The 12078-nt window shown below is 40.4% G+C and overlaps 1 protein-coding gene across 1 annotated transcript; it reads left to right on the forward strand.

Moving 5' to 3' along the window:
- Positions 1 to 231: 231 nt before the first annotated feature.
- Positions 232 to 1621, forward strand: LOC113160160 (chondroitin proteoglycan 2-like). Its single transcript, XM_026357240.1, has 5 exons — positions 232 to 264; positions 371 to 388; positions 598 to 631; positions 1017 to 1043; positions 1155 to 1621. The coding sequence occupies exons 3-5, from the start codon at positions 607 to 609 to the stop codon at positions 1535 to 1537; spliced, it is 435 nt and encodes a 144-aa protein (XP_026213025.1). The 5' UTR covers positions 232 to 264; positions 371 to 388; positions 598 to 606; the 3' UTR covers positions 1538 to 1621.
- The last annotated feature ends 10457 nt before the right edge of the window (positions 1622 to 12078 follow it).

Genomic DNA, 12078 nt, shown 5'->3' on the forward strand with positions numbered 1-12078 from the left:
GGTGGAAACTGACCTATTAACAACACCATGTAAAAGTGAAAGAATTTCACATCATAACGAATAAAATTTGATTTCAAGCCAAATGGGGCCTGGAAAAAGGTCACTTCCTTGTTCCTAGTAGCGCCTAATTGCTGTGGACATTCCAAAATGATCCCCACCCACTGCTACACCCTTTGAGCTGCACCTATATAACAGACAGACATCTGTCACTTATTCACCAGTCACAGCTGACAGATAGCATCTGCTTCTTTCACCTTTATCTTTGTAAGTATCTTTTATTTCTGAATCGCACCATCACAGTAAGAGTTGCTTCTGTGTGTACTGCTGTACCTGCTCCAACTCTCTAACGCGTTTTCATCATATGTTTTAGGAGACACTGAACCAACAGGTACTGCCAAAGCTTTTCTTTTTCTCTTTTTTAATTGCTTTGTATCCCATGTATTGACATGATTATTGTGACCTTGAATGTTATGATGATTGTTACACAAGCATATTGAGATCTTAGTCCGTTCAATTGATTATTTTATTCCTGATAACGGTCAGACTGTCCTTTGGGTGTTCATAGTGTGAAAATCACATTTTCGCTTTTATCCACAGAGTAACAACATGTGCAGGCTGATTCTGACTGCAGGTAAGAAAAACTGATCAAGTACATGCTTCATTAAGGGGTTCGCTAAACTCCAAAGTCTCCTATTCCCCTTTAATGAGATCAATTTAAGTTTGTTCAACCTGTGGCAATGAGCACAATGCTCCCTCTATCACACTACAGATAGTAGAAAGGGATTCTGGGCAAACAGTGCCTTGCTTAAAAAGAAGTAATTAACTAACACGGACAGGTCTAGAGTTTGACAAGAATGCTGGGGACATTTCTGTGCATAGAAACAATGCTGTTGCTTAATTTCTAACATGTAAAATTAACGTGAAATAAATATTCCATTTAACTCCAGCATGTAATTTCTTATTGTTCATTGTCATGTCTTTTCAAACCATCACTGACCAAGTCTTTCTCTTTGAAGGTCTCTGTTTGATCATCGCCAGCCTGGGTAACTTTATAACATGCATTACTTTGTCACAATTAACATTATTACAAGAAGAAACTATTTAGACAAACGTTAAATAAACCCACTGAAAAACAAACATTTTCCATGTTTCAGTTTCTTGTGACCAGGCAAACAAACCTGGTTACCAATCTGGTGCATCTGGTTACCAATCTGGTGCATCCAGTGGAAATTTCTGTAATGGAAAGGGCAATGGGCTTTACGCCTACCCACCTGACCCACAGCGTTTCTACCAGTGTTCCAATGGGAACACCTTCATCCTGACCTGCCCAGCATCTCTGGTCTTCAGCGCAATCTCCGGAGTCTGTGACTGGCCCAGTGCCACGGGAACTTTCTGCATTGGAAAGGTGGATGGGAATTACGTCAACCCAAGTAACCCCAATAGTTTTTACATGTGTAGCAACGGCAGGACCGTCGTCCAAGACTGCCAAAAAGGTTTGATCTACAAATTGAGCTGCAACTGCTGTAACTATCCCTAAAGTGTTGCACATGACCATTTTCCAAGCCCTCATAGGCCTTTCCTACTTCTCATGATTCTTTATGGTTATGTTACAAAAAAAAAAGTTAGCAATGGCTCTGCTTCAAGATTTGTCAAATCAATTTGAAAACCCAATTTTCCCCGACTATCTGAATGATGGAAACGTACTGAACATGTCTTCGTTCTGTTCTCAGCCATGATTCGACCTGCCTTGTCTTACTTATTAATAGGATTGCTGCATAAACATTGTCATTGGTAGTGATCCTATTATATGGTTTTGATCTGTTCTCTAGTTGCTTCATACGTAGCCCTTGCATCGCTGTATTTCCTCCACATTATGATGCACTTATTGTATGTTGCACTAAGTGCTTATATATTTTAAATCTAACCTCAATCTCTACTGATTTGTATACATGCATGAATAAATGAATCAGAATAAAAGACAAATTCAAAGCGACCACGTTTCCCATTGTGTTCTGTTTCCTTTTGTTTATTCTGCTTGTTATTGAGTGTTTCCTGTTGTCCATCGGGGAAACTAGCTGCTTCACTGGCACTCTTGGAAAAGACAGACATACAATAACAAATATAAAAAAACAAAACCAAATAAACATGTTTTGATAACTACAAGGAAATTCCATTTTTCACCAGTACTGTTATAAATGACCTTTAGGGACTCACTAAACATTTTCCATGTACCTAAAGACCAAAGCTGCCAATGAGCCTCAATCCAGTGATTTCTATAAGACCCACTTTAATAATATCTGACTCCAGGATGTTCTGTACATGTCTGGAAAGATTTGTGCTGCTGACTGGACAGGATTTATTAAGTAACTTTATGATTCAGCTTTCAGTAATGTCTTTTTGGATCTGACCTGAATCTCTCTGTTGACATCTGATAGAATAGAACCCTGTCCCACAAATGATGATGATCCAATCATAAGGTGTGGTTACACAAATAGTGCCCCGATGAACAAGTAAAAGGAAGTGTCCACACACCACCAAAGAAGTTTAATCTGACAGTTCAAAGAACCAACAGATTCTTGCTGGTCATTTTCTGCATACCTGTGAAATATGAGGAAAAGGTATTCCTTTTCTGGGGCAACCTGCTACGCGCGAGACACACGCGTGACAAATGCCTCAAAGTATTTGTCATTGTTGACTTTTGTAAAAATTTCTTACACCCAGTTCAAGCGGATGTCTTCATCATTTTAATAAAGTCAGTATTTCTCTCTCTTCTAATGACAAACCAACAATAACCCTGCTAATCACCTACTCTGGCCTCTTATTTAACCCATAATGTCAGACTAATAAACATTTTATTCTACCCACGAAGGAGTGCACATACCAACGGGCTGATTTTTCAATCTACTTTTCCATATTTCTTCTCGGTTTGTCTTTTCTATTGTTTGAGTAATTGCTTCTGACCCTCAATATCTCTGTATAACTTCCCTTTCTTGACTTTCCTCTTTCAACAAATCATTATATAATTCAATATTATTGTTCATTTCATAACTAATCATTTAGTTTATTATTATGGACTATTTCAAACTATGGATTTAAGTCCTGCATGAAACCATTGTAATACATGGTTTAGACCCAAATTCACACCTTCTAATATGAAACTTGCAATGAAATTATGCAACAAGTGCTCATGAATGCTGATCTCTAAGAAAGATTTCAATGGGTAACACGTCAGAGATTAGTCAGACGCACATTAACTGGATGATTTATTTTACATGAATAAACAAAATAGTTTTACAAACACCGTTCATGACATTACTGACATTTTGAAATCAAATTCACAGCAGCACAGTGGTATAGTGATATAGTGCACTGTTGCCTCACATCGAGGACCTGGGTTTGAATCCTTGGGTTTTTGTTATTATGAAAATCCAATAAATAAGAAGCTATTAAAACTAGTAATGAAGCAGAAGCAAAAGACGTCTCTAATGTGTTAAAATGGTTGTCACGATTCCAGCCCCCTTGCTGCCTGTCTTTCCCCCATGCCCTTATTTGGACAACTTCCTATTTCGTCCTCCCAGCCTAATTATCCTTACCCACTGACTGGCTGCACCAAGTTTCCCCTGGACTACATATAGACCTGTTTGCCTTTCCCCGCTGCCAGACAGTCTGACCTCAACGACTTGGATTGTAACCAAGTCGTTACAATCCAGTGTTTCTCTTGGACTGCTATTTTGGACTCTCGCCTGACCCCCTGATAGACCTCCTGGAGTTCTGCTTGCTCTCCGTCATTTCCCTTGCTCACATTACTGAACCTGAACCCTTCTCTGCCTTATTCCCCTTCCTGGACCTGCACCCCTTCTACCCTGTCTCTACCGGATTCCCCTCACTGGACCTGCCTGACCTGACCGTTTCCCGTCTACCCCTCAGTTTCTGTGAGTGTTTTCTCCTGGACTGTTCTTTTTCCCATTGTTCCCTACCCTGTTCTAACTCTGTGTGGACCTCCTTGTGTTTTGACCTGAACTTCTATTGTACTTTCTCACTGTGTATGACCTGGATTGCCCCTGACCTCCAATATTACCCTGTTGGATTTATTGTTTGGACAGCCTTTGTACATCACCTTGAACTGTTTTATCACACTGTGTATTGGACCTTGGATTTCATCATCATCTGTGTTAAATTTTGGACTGTTTTCTCATCATTGCTTTTGCAATACTTCTGTTGACTCTCCTGGACACTCTCCACCGTTGTCAGCCACCATTCCCGGCATTCACCGTCTCCATTCTCCTCCTTCTGCTCCATGTGTTCCCTGTTGGTCGGCCATCTTGGCCGTGACGTCACACCCCTCTTCCTGTCAGCAGCCACTTTCGGTTCCCACCCTGACCTCCACATTCACCCTTTTCCATCTCCTCCCATCTAGTGCCTGTAGGACACATTGACTTTTGATTGTACTCTTGTTAGAAATAAAAGTTGAAAACTCTGTCCTGTCCTCTGTGTTATCTCTGGCCATGGAGTCCTTCATTCAGCTTGTGACAGGGGTGAGACTAAAAAGACAAAAAACTAGTGGCAAAACTACAACAGTGGCACAATTAGCATGAATGAAAATGATGCAATAGTCTAATTAAGAAACACAATAAAATTCCACTTTGGGCCAAATGCATAGTGTCAGCAAAACAGTGACAGCTACCTTAAACACTTAGCATACTGGTGTCATCCGGCCACTTAAACCATGTTAGTGGAAGTTAACTTAGAAGAGAGAAGAGAGAGGAACTCATCTTCCTCAGAAAGAACAGGAGGTGTGTAGAGAGTAAATTTAAAGCCAATGTATTAAAGGAGAGCACTGTGTTGAAATGTTTGTTGTAGAATGTGTAGGATAGGATTGTAGGGAGTATCATCATGTTCCACAAACAAGGTTTGGCAGCTACTGAAGTAGCAGTGAGCTGAGACCGGACACCAAGGATGATAAGAAACAATCCAAGCCTATCTAAGATTCCTGTGTTTTGTTTAGTTTTTTCTTTCCGTATAAAGACAGTTATAGCCAAGAGAAGTCAATCGAGCTTGTGCATACCAGTTATACTGACTAAATTCCTTGGGCAATTAAAACCTACTCAACCGAGACTTGCATCAGAATTCAGTTATATTTGTATAGGTCTGTGTGAAGCTAATCTATTTTCAAGAATCCCCTGCAAAGTCAATTCAATTCAATTTAATTCAATTCAGTTTCATTTGTATAGCGCCAATTCACAACAGAAGTTATCTCAAGGCACTTTACAGTGCAAGGTTTAAGACCTTACAGAGAATATTTATACAGAAAACCAAACAATCCTATTTGAGCAAGCTTTAGGCAACAGTGGAGAGGAAAAACTCCCTTTAGAGGAAGAAACCTTCAGCAGAACCAGGCTCATAGTGGGCGGCCATCTGCCTCGACCGGTTGGGGTGAGTGTAAAGAGAAGAGAGAATTAAACTTTATAAAAAAGGAAAGTTTTAAGTCTAGTCTTAAATGTAGAGAGGGTGTCTGCCTCTTGAACCTAAACTGGGAGCTGATTTCATAGGAGAGGAGCTTGATGGCTAAAGGCTCTGCCTCCCATTCTACATTTGGAAATATAGTAACCATAAGTAGACCTGCACTTGGGGGTGGCTGTGGCTTAATAGGTGTCAGCCAATCATAGGATCTGTGGTGCGATTCCCAGCTTCTGTCACATGCCAAAGTGTACTTGGGCAAGTTGCCCCTGGTGAGTTAAGTCAGTGGCATAGCAGTTCCGCCATCAATGAGTGTGTGTGCAAATGGGTGAATGCAATGCAGTGTAAAAGCTCATTCACCCATTCACACGCACAAGAACACACACATTCACACACCGATGGCAGAGCTGCTATGCAGCTGACCTGACTCACCGGGGGCAACTAGGGGTTCAGTATCTTGCCATGTTACTTTGGCATGTGATGTGGCAGCCGGGAATCGAACCACCAATCCTATGATTGGCAGTCAACTGCTCTACCTACTGAGTCACAGCCAGCCCCGAATAGTGTTACAGAGATAAAAGTCACCACCAGAGGTGGCCTTCTTCACAGGAACATAATCGTCTTTTGTCAGTATCTCATGAGGAGTCATGTTACTGCAGTCTCTCAGTTTGGTCTCTGTAGTGTTGATCTGGGAATGGTAGGGTGTATTGTGGGAGTGGCACACTTGACACAACAAAACAAAAGTGTATGACTAAGGATGTATCCACTGACATTTTTTCACTGCAGCCCCACACCTAGAAAGGAATATGTTTAATTTGACAGTTCAAATCAGCAATAGATCCATTCCCTTTCTTTTAATTGTAATAAGTATGTTTCTGTGAGGTATGAGAAAGAAAGTTTATTTCTAAAGGAGGAAGAGCTGAGTCATTATGTTGTTTTACTGGGGATATACCACATTTAAGAGATAAACATAAGAAATACCTACAGTACATGTCAATGTTGACTTTTGCAATTATCTTTATAACCCAGTGGTCACAGGTAGCTGAATTTGCTGAAGTTGAATGCAATCCTAGGGGAAAAAACAATTTCATCAAGGTGATGTCTATATTTTGGTCAAAGTGTTTTACATTACATTTACCAAAAACTCCTATTTACTTCTAATGGGGTCTTGTCATACAGACAGTCTTAGTTGTGGCTGTCCAGGTGCTGGTCTCAAGTCTCCACAGACAAGAATAATGATACCTGGACCCTGCAGAGGTTGAACAGTCTAAGAGTCCAACCCATCCAGGATGGCTCAGTACAGTTAGGTTTTTAGTATATTTTTTATTGCTACATGGAAAAGAAGTTATCAGTAGGTGGAGTAGATTCTCAGAAAACAAACAAGACCCAGCTTTATGATATGCATGCTCTTAAGGCTGTGAAATTGGGTAATTAGTTGTAAGGGCTGTGTTCAAAAAATTGTAGTGTCTGCCGTTGACTGTATAAACTCAAAACTAACGTTAAACGTTTTTGTTTCTAGGATTTAGCAATCCTTTGAATCACTAAACTAATATTTAGTTGTATGACCACAGTTTTTTACAACTGCTTGACATCTGTGTGGCATGGCGTCAACCAACTTGTGGCACCTTTCAGCTGTTATTCCACTCCATGATTCTTTAACAACATCCCACAATTCATTTACATTTCTTGGTTTTGCTTCAGAAACAGCATTTTTTTATATCACCCCACAAGTTCTCGATTGGATTAAGGTCCGGGGATTGGGCTGGCCACTCCATAACATTAATTTTGTTGGTTTAAACCAAGCTTGTTTACTAGTGTGTTTGGGGTCATTGTCTTGTTGAAACAACCATTTCAAGTGCATGTCCTCTTCAGCATAAGGCAACATGACCTCTTCAAGTATTTTGACATATGCAAACTGATCCATGATCCCTGCTATGCGATAAATAGGCCCAACACCATGGTAGGAGAAACATGCCCATATCATGATGCTTGCACCACCATGCTTCACTGTCTTCACTGTACACTGTGGCTCGAATTCAGAGTTTGGGGGTTGTCTCACAAGCTGGCTGTGGCCCTTGGACCCAAAAAGAACAATTTTACTCCCACGTAAAATGTCTTCCACGTCTCTCTGGTATTGCTCTCCATTTTAAGGCACTGGAGATCATTTTAGCTGAACAGCCTATAATTTATAAAAAAAGTTTTTTTGCATCTCTTTATAGGTTTTCCCCTCTCCAATAAACTTTTTAATCAAAGTACACTGTTCTTCTGAACATTTTCCAGGCTTTCAAATGCATGTTCAACAAGTGCTGGGTTCATCCTTAAATAGGGGCCACCTAATTCACACCTGTTTTTTTCACAAAATTGATGACCTCATTGATTGAATGCCACACTTCTATTGTTTTGAAGACATCACTTTCAACTTATTGCCCAACTGCACAGCCTTAAGAGCGTGCATATCATGAATGCTGGGTCTTGTTTGTTTTCTGAGAATCTACTGCACCTACTGGTAACTTGTTTGCCATGTAGCAATACAAAAAATATACTGAAAAACCTGGATTATTCTGGTTAGTTGTACTGCTATTATTCTGAACATAACTGTACATGCCATTGTCAGAAGGTTTGCTGTGTCTCCCAGCACAGTCTCAAGAGCACAGAGAAAATTCCAGGAGACAGGTTACTCTAGGAGAGCTGGACAAGGCCGTAGAAGGTCCTTAACCCATCAACAAGACAGGAATGTGCTCCTTTGTGCAAAACAGAACAAAATGAGGACTGTCATAGTCCTACAATATGACCTCAAGCAGGCCACTGGTGTGAATGTTCCTAACTAAACAATCAAAAACAGACTTCATGGGGAGGCCAGGTATCGTCTTGTGGGCCATGTGCTCACTGCCTGGGCCCCTGTGTTTTTCACAGATGAGAGCAGTGTTCACCCTGAACACGTGACACACATGATAGGTCTGGAGAAGCCTGAGGAAACAGCCCAAATAATAACAATTGACCATCTACTGTACTACTGTTCCCTTTCAGGAGCCAAAGACAATTTTCTTATGATAAAAGTAACTAGTTAAGGTTGCTAATAATTAAAAACTTTATCTGAGTACCTGTAATATATTAGGCTATAGACCTACACTCACGTGAAGCTGAACCTGACTGTTTCAGGTAAATGTGATGTGCTGTCCTGTACAGGAAACAGTTATTTACTCCAACCTGCAGCAACAATCAGTGCAAAGAAAATGATTAATTTTCACATTGAACATAGAAATACAGTTAACATTTAATGTGGAGCAAATTTCAATCCTCTACACTCTGTAAAGTTTAAAGTGTAACAATCAACAGCTTTGAAGTTAATGCTGTTTGGAAAGCAACAGTAGAGGAAGCTGCAGGACGACGACAGGACAGACAGACACTGTAACAGTAGTACAGTTTCCTTTCAGCAGTAACAGTACTAGTGTAAGGCTGATATGATGAGCCTGGTTCTGCTGGAGGTTTCTTCCTCTAAAGGGAGTTTTTCCTCTCCACTGTCGCCTAGTGCTGCTCAGATGGTATTGTTGGATTTTCTATATCATTTTTTATACAATTATACTCCCTCACTAACAGAATGAAATGAGTGTTGACTGTTAAATCTTACGCAATTAAGCAATATAAAAACTGATATTTGACTTTAACTGGCCTAAACTGAAGAGGTACAGATATGACACATTTTAAGTTTAATACAATTAAATAACTCATTATTTGTGGTGAATTAAGTTGATTTAACATTGCCTCTGCATAAATAAACTGTTGTCAAATCTTTTTTAAGATGAACTTGCCAGACGCTGTTAATAAGGCTGAGGGTTATCCAGTTGGGGCAACCTGGAGAAGTACAGTTTAAATCAATGCACTAACCACAAAATAATATTGTAATGTTGCATGTCAAATTAAACAACAGGACCGAGGTGATGCTTACAAAAGAGGTGGCAAGGCGCAGGTGAAAACCCTTTAGGTAATTAGAAAAGCTAGATGAGGCGAGACAACATGCGAACTCCACCTTCTTGCTGTGAGGGGCTCTAACCACTGCACTACTACCCCTAAACATCCATACATCCAACCAAGAGGCAAGGTCACCAGATCTAATACAGGACTGACATATTGAGATAGACAACCATTCACACCTATGGGCAATTTAAATCCAGTTGTTTCTAGCTGTGAGTTTACAGTGCTAACCTGTACACCACAGTACCACCCCTCCCTAAGCAACCCAACAAAATTATATTTTTTCCATTTTATCCATAATTTCTTTAACCATTAATTATGGTTCAATGTCCTCTTACAATGTAATAATGGCTCCCTGTGAAATTTTGCATTGATTTAAAAATACTACTTTTGACATATAAAGCATTAAATGGCCTCTCGCCACAGTATCTAAGTGAACTGCTAGTGCCTTATGATCTGCTACGCCTACTTCAGTCAAAGGATGCAGGCGGCTTGTCAGTACCTTGTATCATGAAAACTACAGCTGGGGGCAGAGCTTTTTCGTACAAAGCCCCAAAGTTGTGGAATAGGCTTCCAAATAGTGTTCGGGACTCAGACACAGTTTCAGTGTTTAAGTTGAGGCTAAAAACCTATTTAGTCGTAGTAGATTTGTCTTAGGGAAAGACTCATGGACGTAGAGCATTATGGTGAACTAGTATGTTTAGATGCTGTCTTCCCCACTCTCACTGATCACTCAGGTTGGTTGACGGTTAAGTGATTGGTTGCTCTACATCCCAGTGAGCCCTCATGTCTGTGTTTCCTTCTGGCTCACCCATTAAGTTGGGCTGTCATAGGTCGCTTTCCTACCTTAATTTTTTTGCTTTGGTCCAAATCAGTTGATGACTTTGTAACATTGTAGCAGTTTCTCCTCGATTCGGTTTCATTTCACACAGAGTAAAAATCCAAACGAACCGAAACACGTCACTTCATACTACATGAGAACGACCTCTCCGCTTATTGGTCACATTGTTTCTGCCGCGGGAAATAAAAAGTAAATAGAGGAAGAAGATAAAGTGTTGTGGACTACTGTACGTTTGTGTGACAGTAGGGAGATGAGTTCACTATGAATGTTAACGCAGATTGGTCATTAGAGTCTTTAGACCTGGTGTCTGTGAGACACTTCACCTCCTCACGTCTTCACATTTGTCCTCCATTAATCAGACAGCATGTTTTTGGTGAACAAACAAAAAAGATGAAACTCTACACACTACCCAAAGTCCTCAAATCATGCGATTCATAGCGTTTGGTCCCGTTTTGGTTCGGTACGCGTTCTCACCAGGAGGACCACACCAGAGTTCGCTAGATGATGCGGATCGAGACCACCTCGTTTTGGGGGTTTCGGTTCGGTTGTTTTCGTGCACACTCGAGTGCGACTACCGTGTTCACACCGGGCAAAACGAATCGCACTAAGAGGGAAAAACGAACTTGAGTGCGATTTAATCAAACTAAATCCTGTAGGTGTGAAATGACCATATTTAGTCTGCCGGAGTCCCTGCTGCACTCTACACTAAATATACATTCACCTCATACATTATCTGACTGTGATCATAACTAACTGTTATCTCTCCTCTTCTCTCTCTTTCCCTCTCCCTCTTTCTCTTTCCCTCTTCCTGTCTCTCTGTCGAGCTACACGTTGTTCCACCCTTTGCCCTCTAGACCTGTCTGACTCATCTTGATGCCCAACTTCTGGTCGGAGATCTCGTCGCTTGGATGCCCTGTATGGCCCCTATGGGATGTGTGTGGTGACTGGAGTTGGTTCCACTCTACCATGAAGACGTTCCTGGCCTCGGCAGACGTCGGCAGCTGTTTCTGAGGGAGGGAGAACTCTGTCATTATGCTGTATTGGGGGCAACCTGGCTGACTTGTATTGACCCTGAACTCTATCCCTGTGAATGCTGAGCCTGCAGGGTGACAGCTTTTTCTGGCTATGCCTGAGTGGACTCCATGGATTCATAAGAAATATAAGCATTTCAGATTTTCACCTTTTGTATTGCCACACAACAAAATGAAATCTTCCCCACACTCACACAGTATATCTAGTTCAGTTTTTAGTTATTTTACTTGTTTATAGCCAAACTACCTCTTTAAAACTTTAGTTGGAACATGTCTTGCCAATTAATAGTAAAGCTGTTTTATTTGACATAGCTGTACATTTGTTCGACTATCGAGGACAAACAGTAATTCATGTCTTGTCAGTGAATGCGTGTGAAAATGACAAGTTAGCTAAAGCAATTATTCATGTTCTTCATAACCCTAGAAATAAATTGAAATTGCAGGACGAGCATGAGATTAATTCATGAAATGTAATTAAAATAGGAATGTCATTAATCATAGCACATGAAAGGTTTTTCCTACATAAGTTAGTGTGAATTTAATTTCATCGTTTGCTGCACCTTTTTTCTGCTTTTTCCTCTTAAGTCACAGACATGCCAAACATCCTTTTTTTTAGGTCAAGAACAGAAACAAAGGAAATGACAGAGACAGCAGGCAGAATGTGCCATTCACCTAAATATAATTATATGATGTCATGTCACTCCTGTTTGTAATAAAGTATGTGAGAAATAAAAAAAACATTCTTTAATGATAAAATCTCAACTGTAGCTTTAAAAG

This window comes from Anabas testudineus, chromosome 10 (genome assembly GCF_900324465.2).
Source record: "Anabas testudineus chromosome 10, fAnaTes1.2, whole genome shotgun sequence".
NCBI classification, from domain to species: Eukaryota; Metazoa; Chordata; class Actinopteri; order Anabantiformes; family Anabantidae; genus Anabas; species Anabas testudineus.

Coding starts and splice junctions, on each gene's coding strand:
- LOC113160160 (XM_026357240.1), top strand. CDS start 607: ATGTGCAGGCTGATTCTGACTGCAG. Junction 632..1,016: donor CAGGCTGATTCTGACTGCAG/GTAAGAAAAACT, acceptor TTCTCTTTGAAG/GTCTCTGTTTGATCATCGCC. Junction 1,044..1,154: donor TTTGATCATCGCCAGCCTGG/GTAACTTTATAA, acceptor TCCATGTTTCAG/TTTCTTGTGACCAGGCAAAC.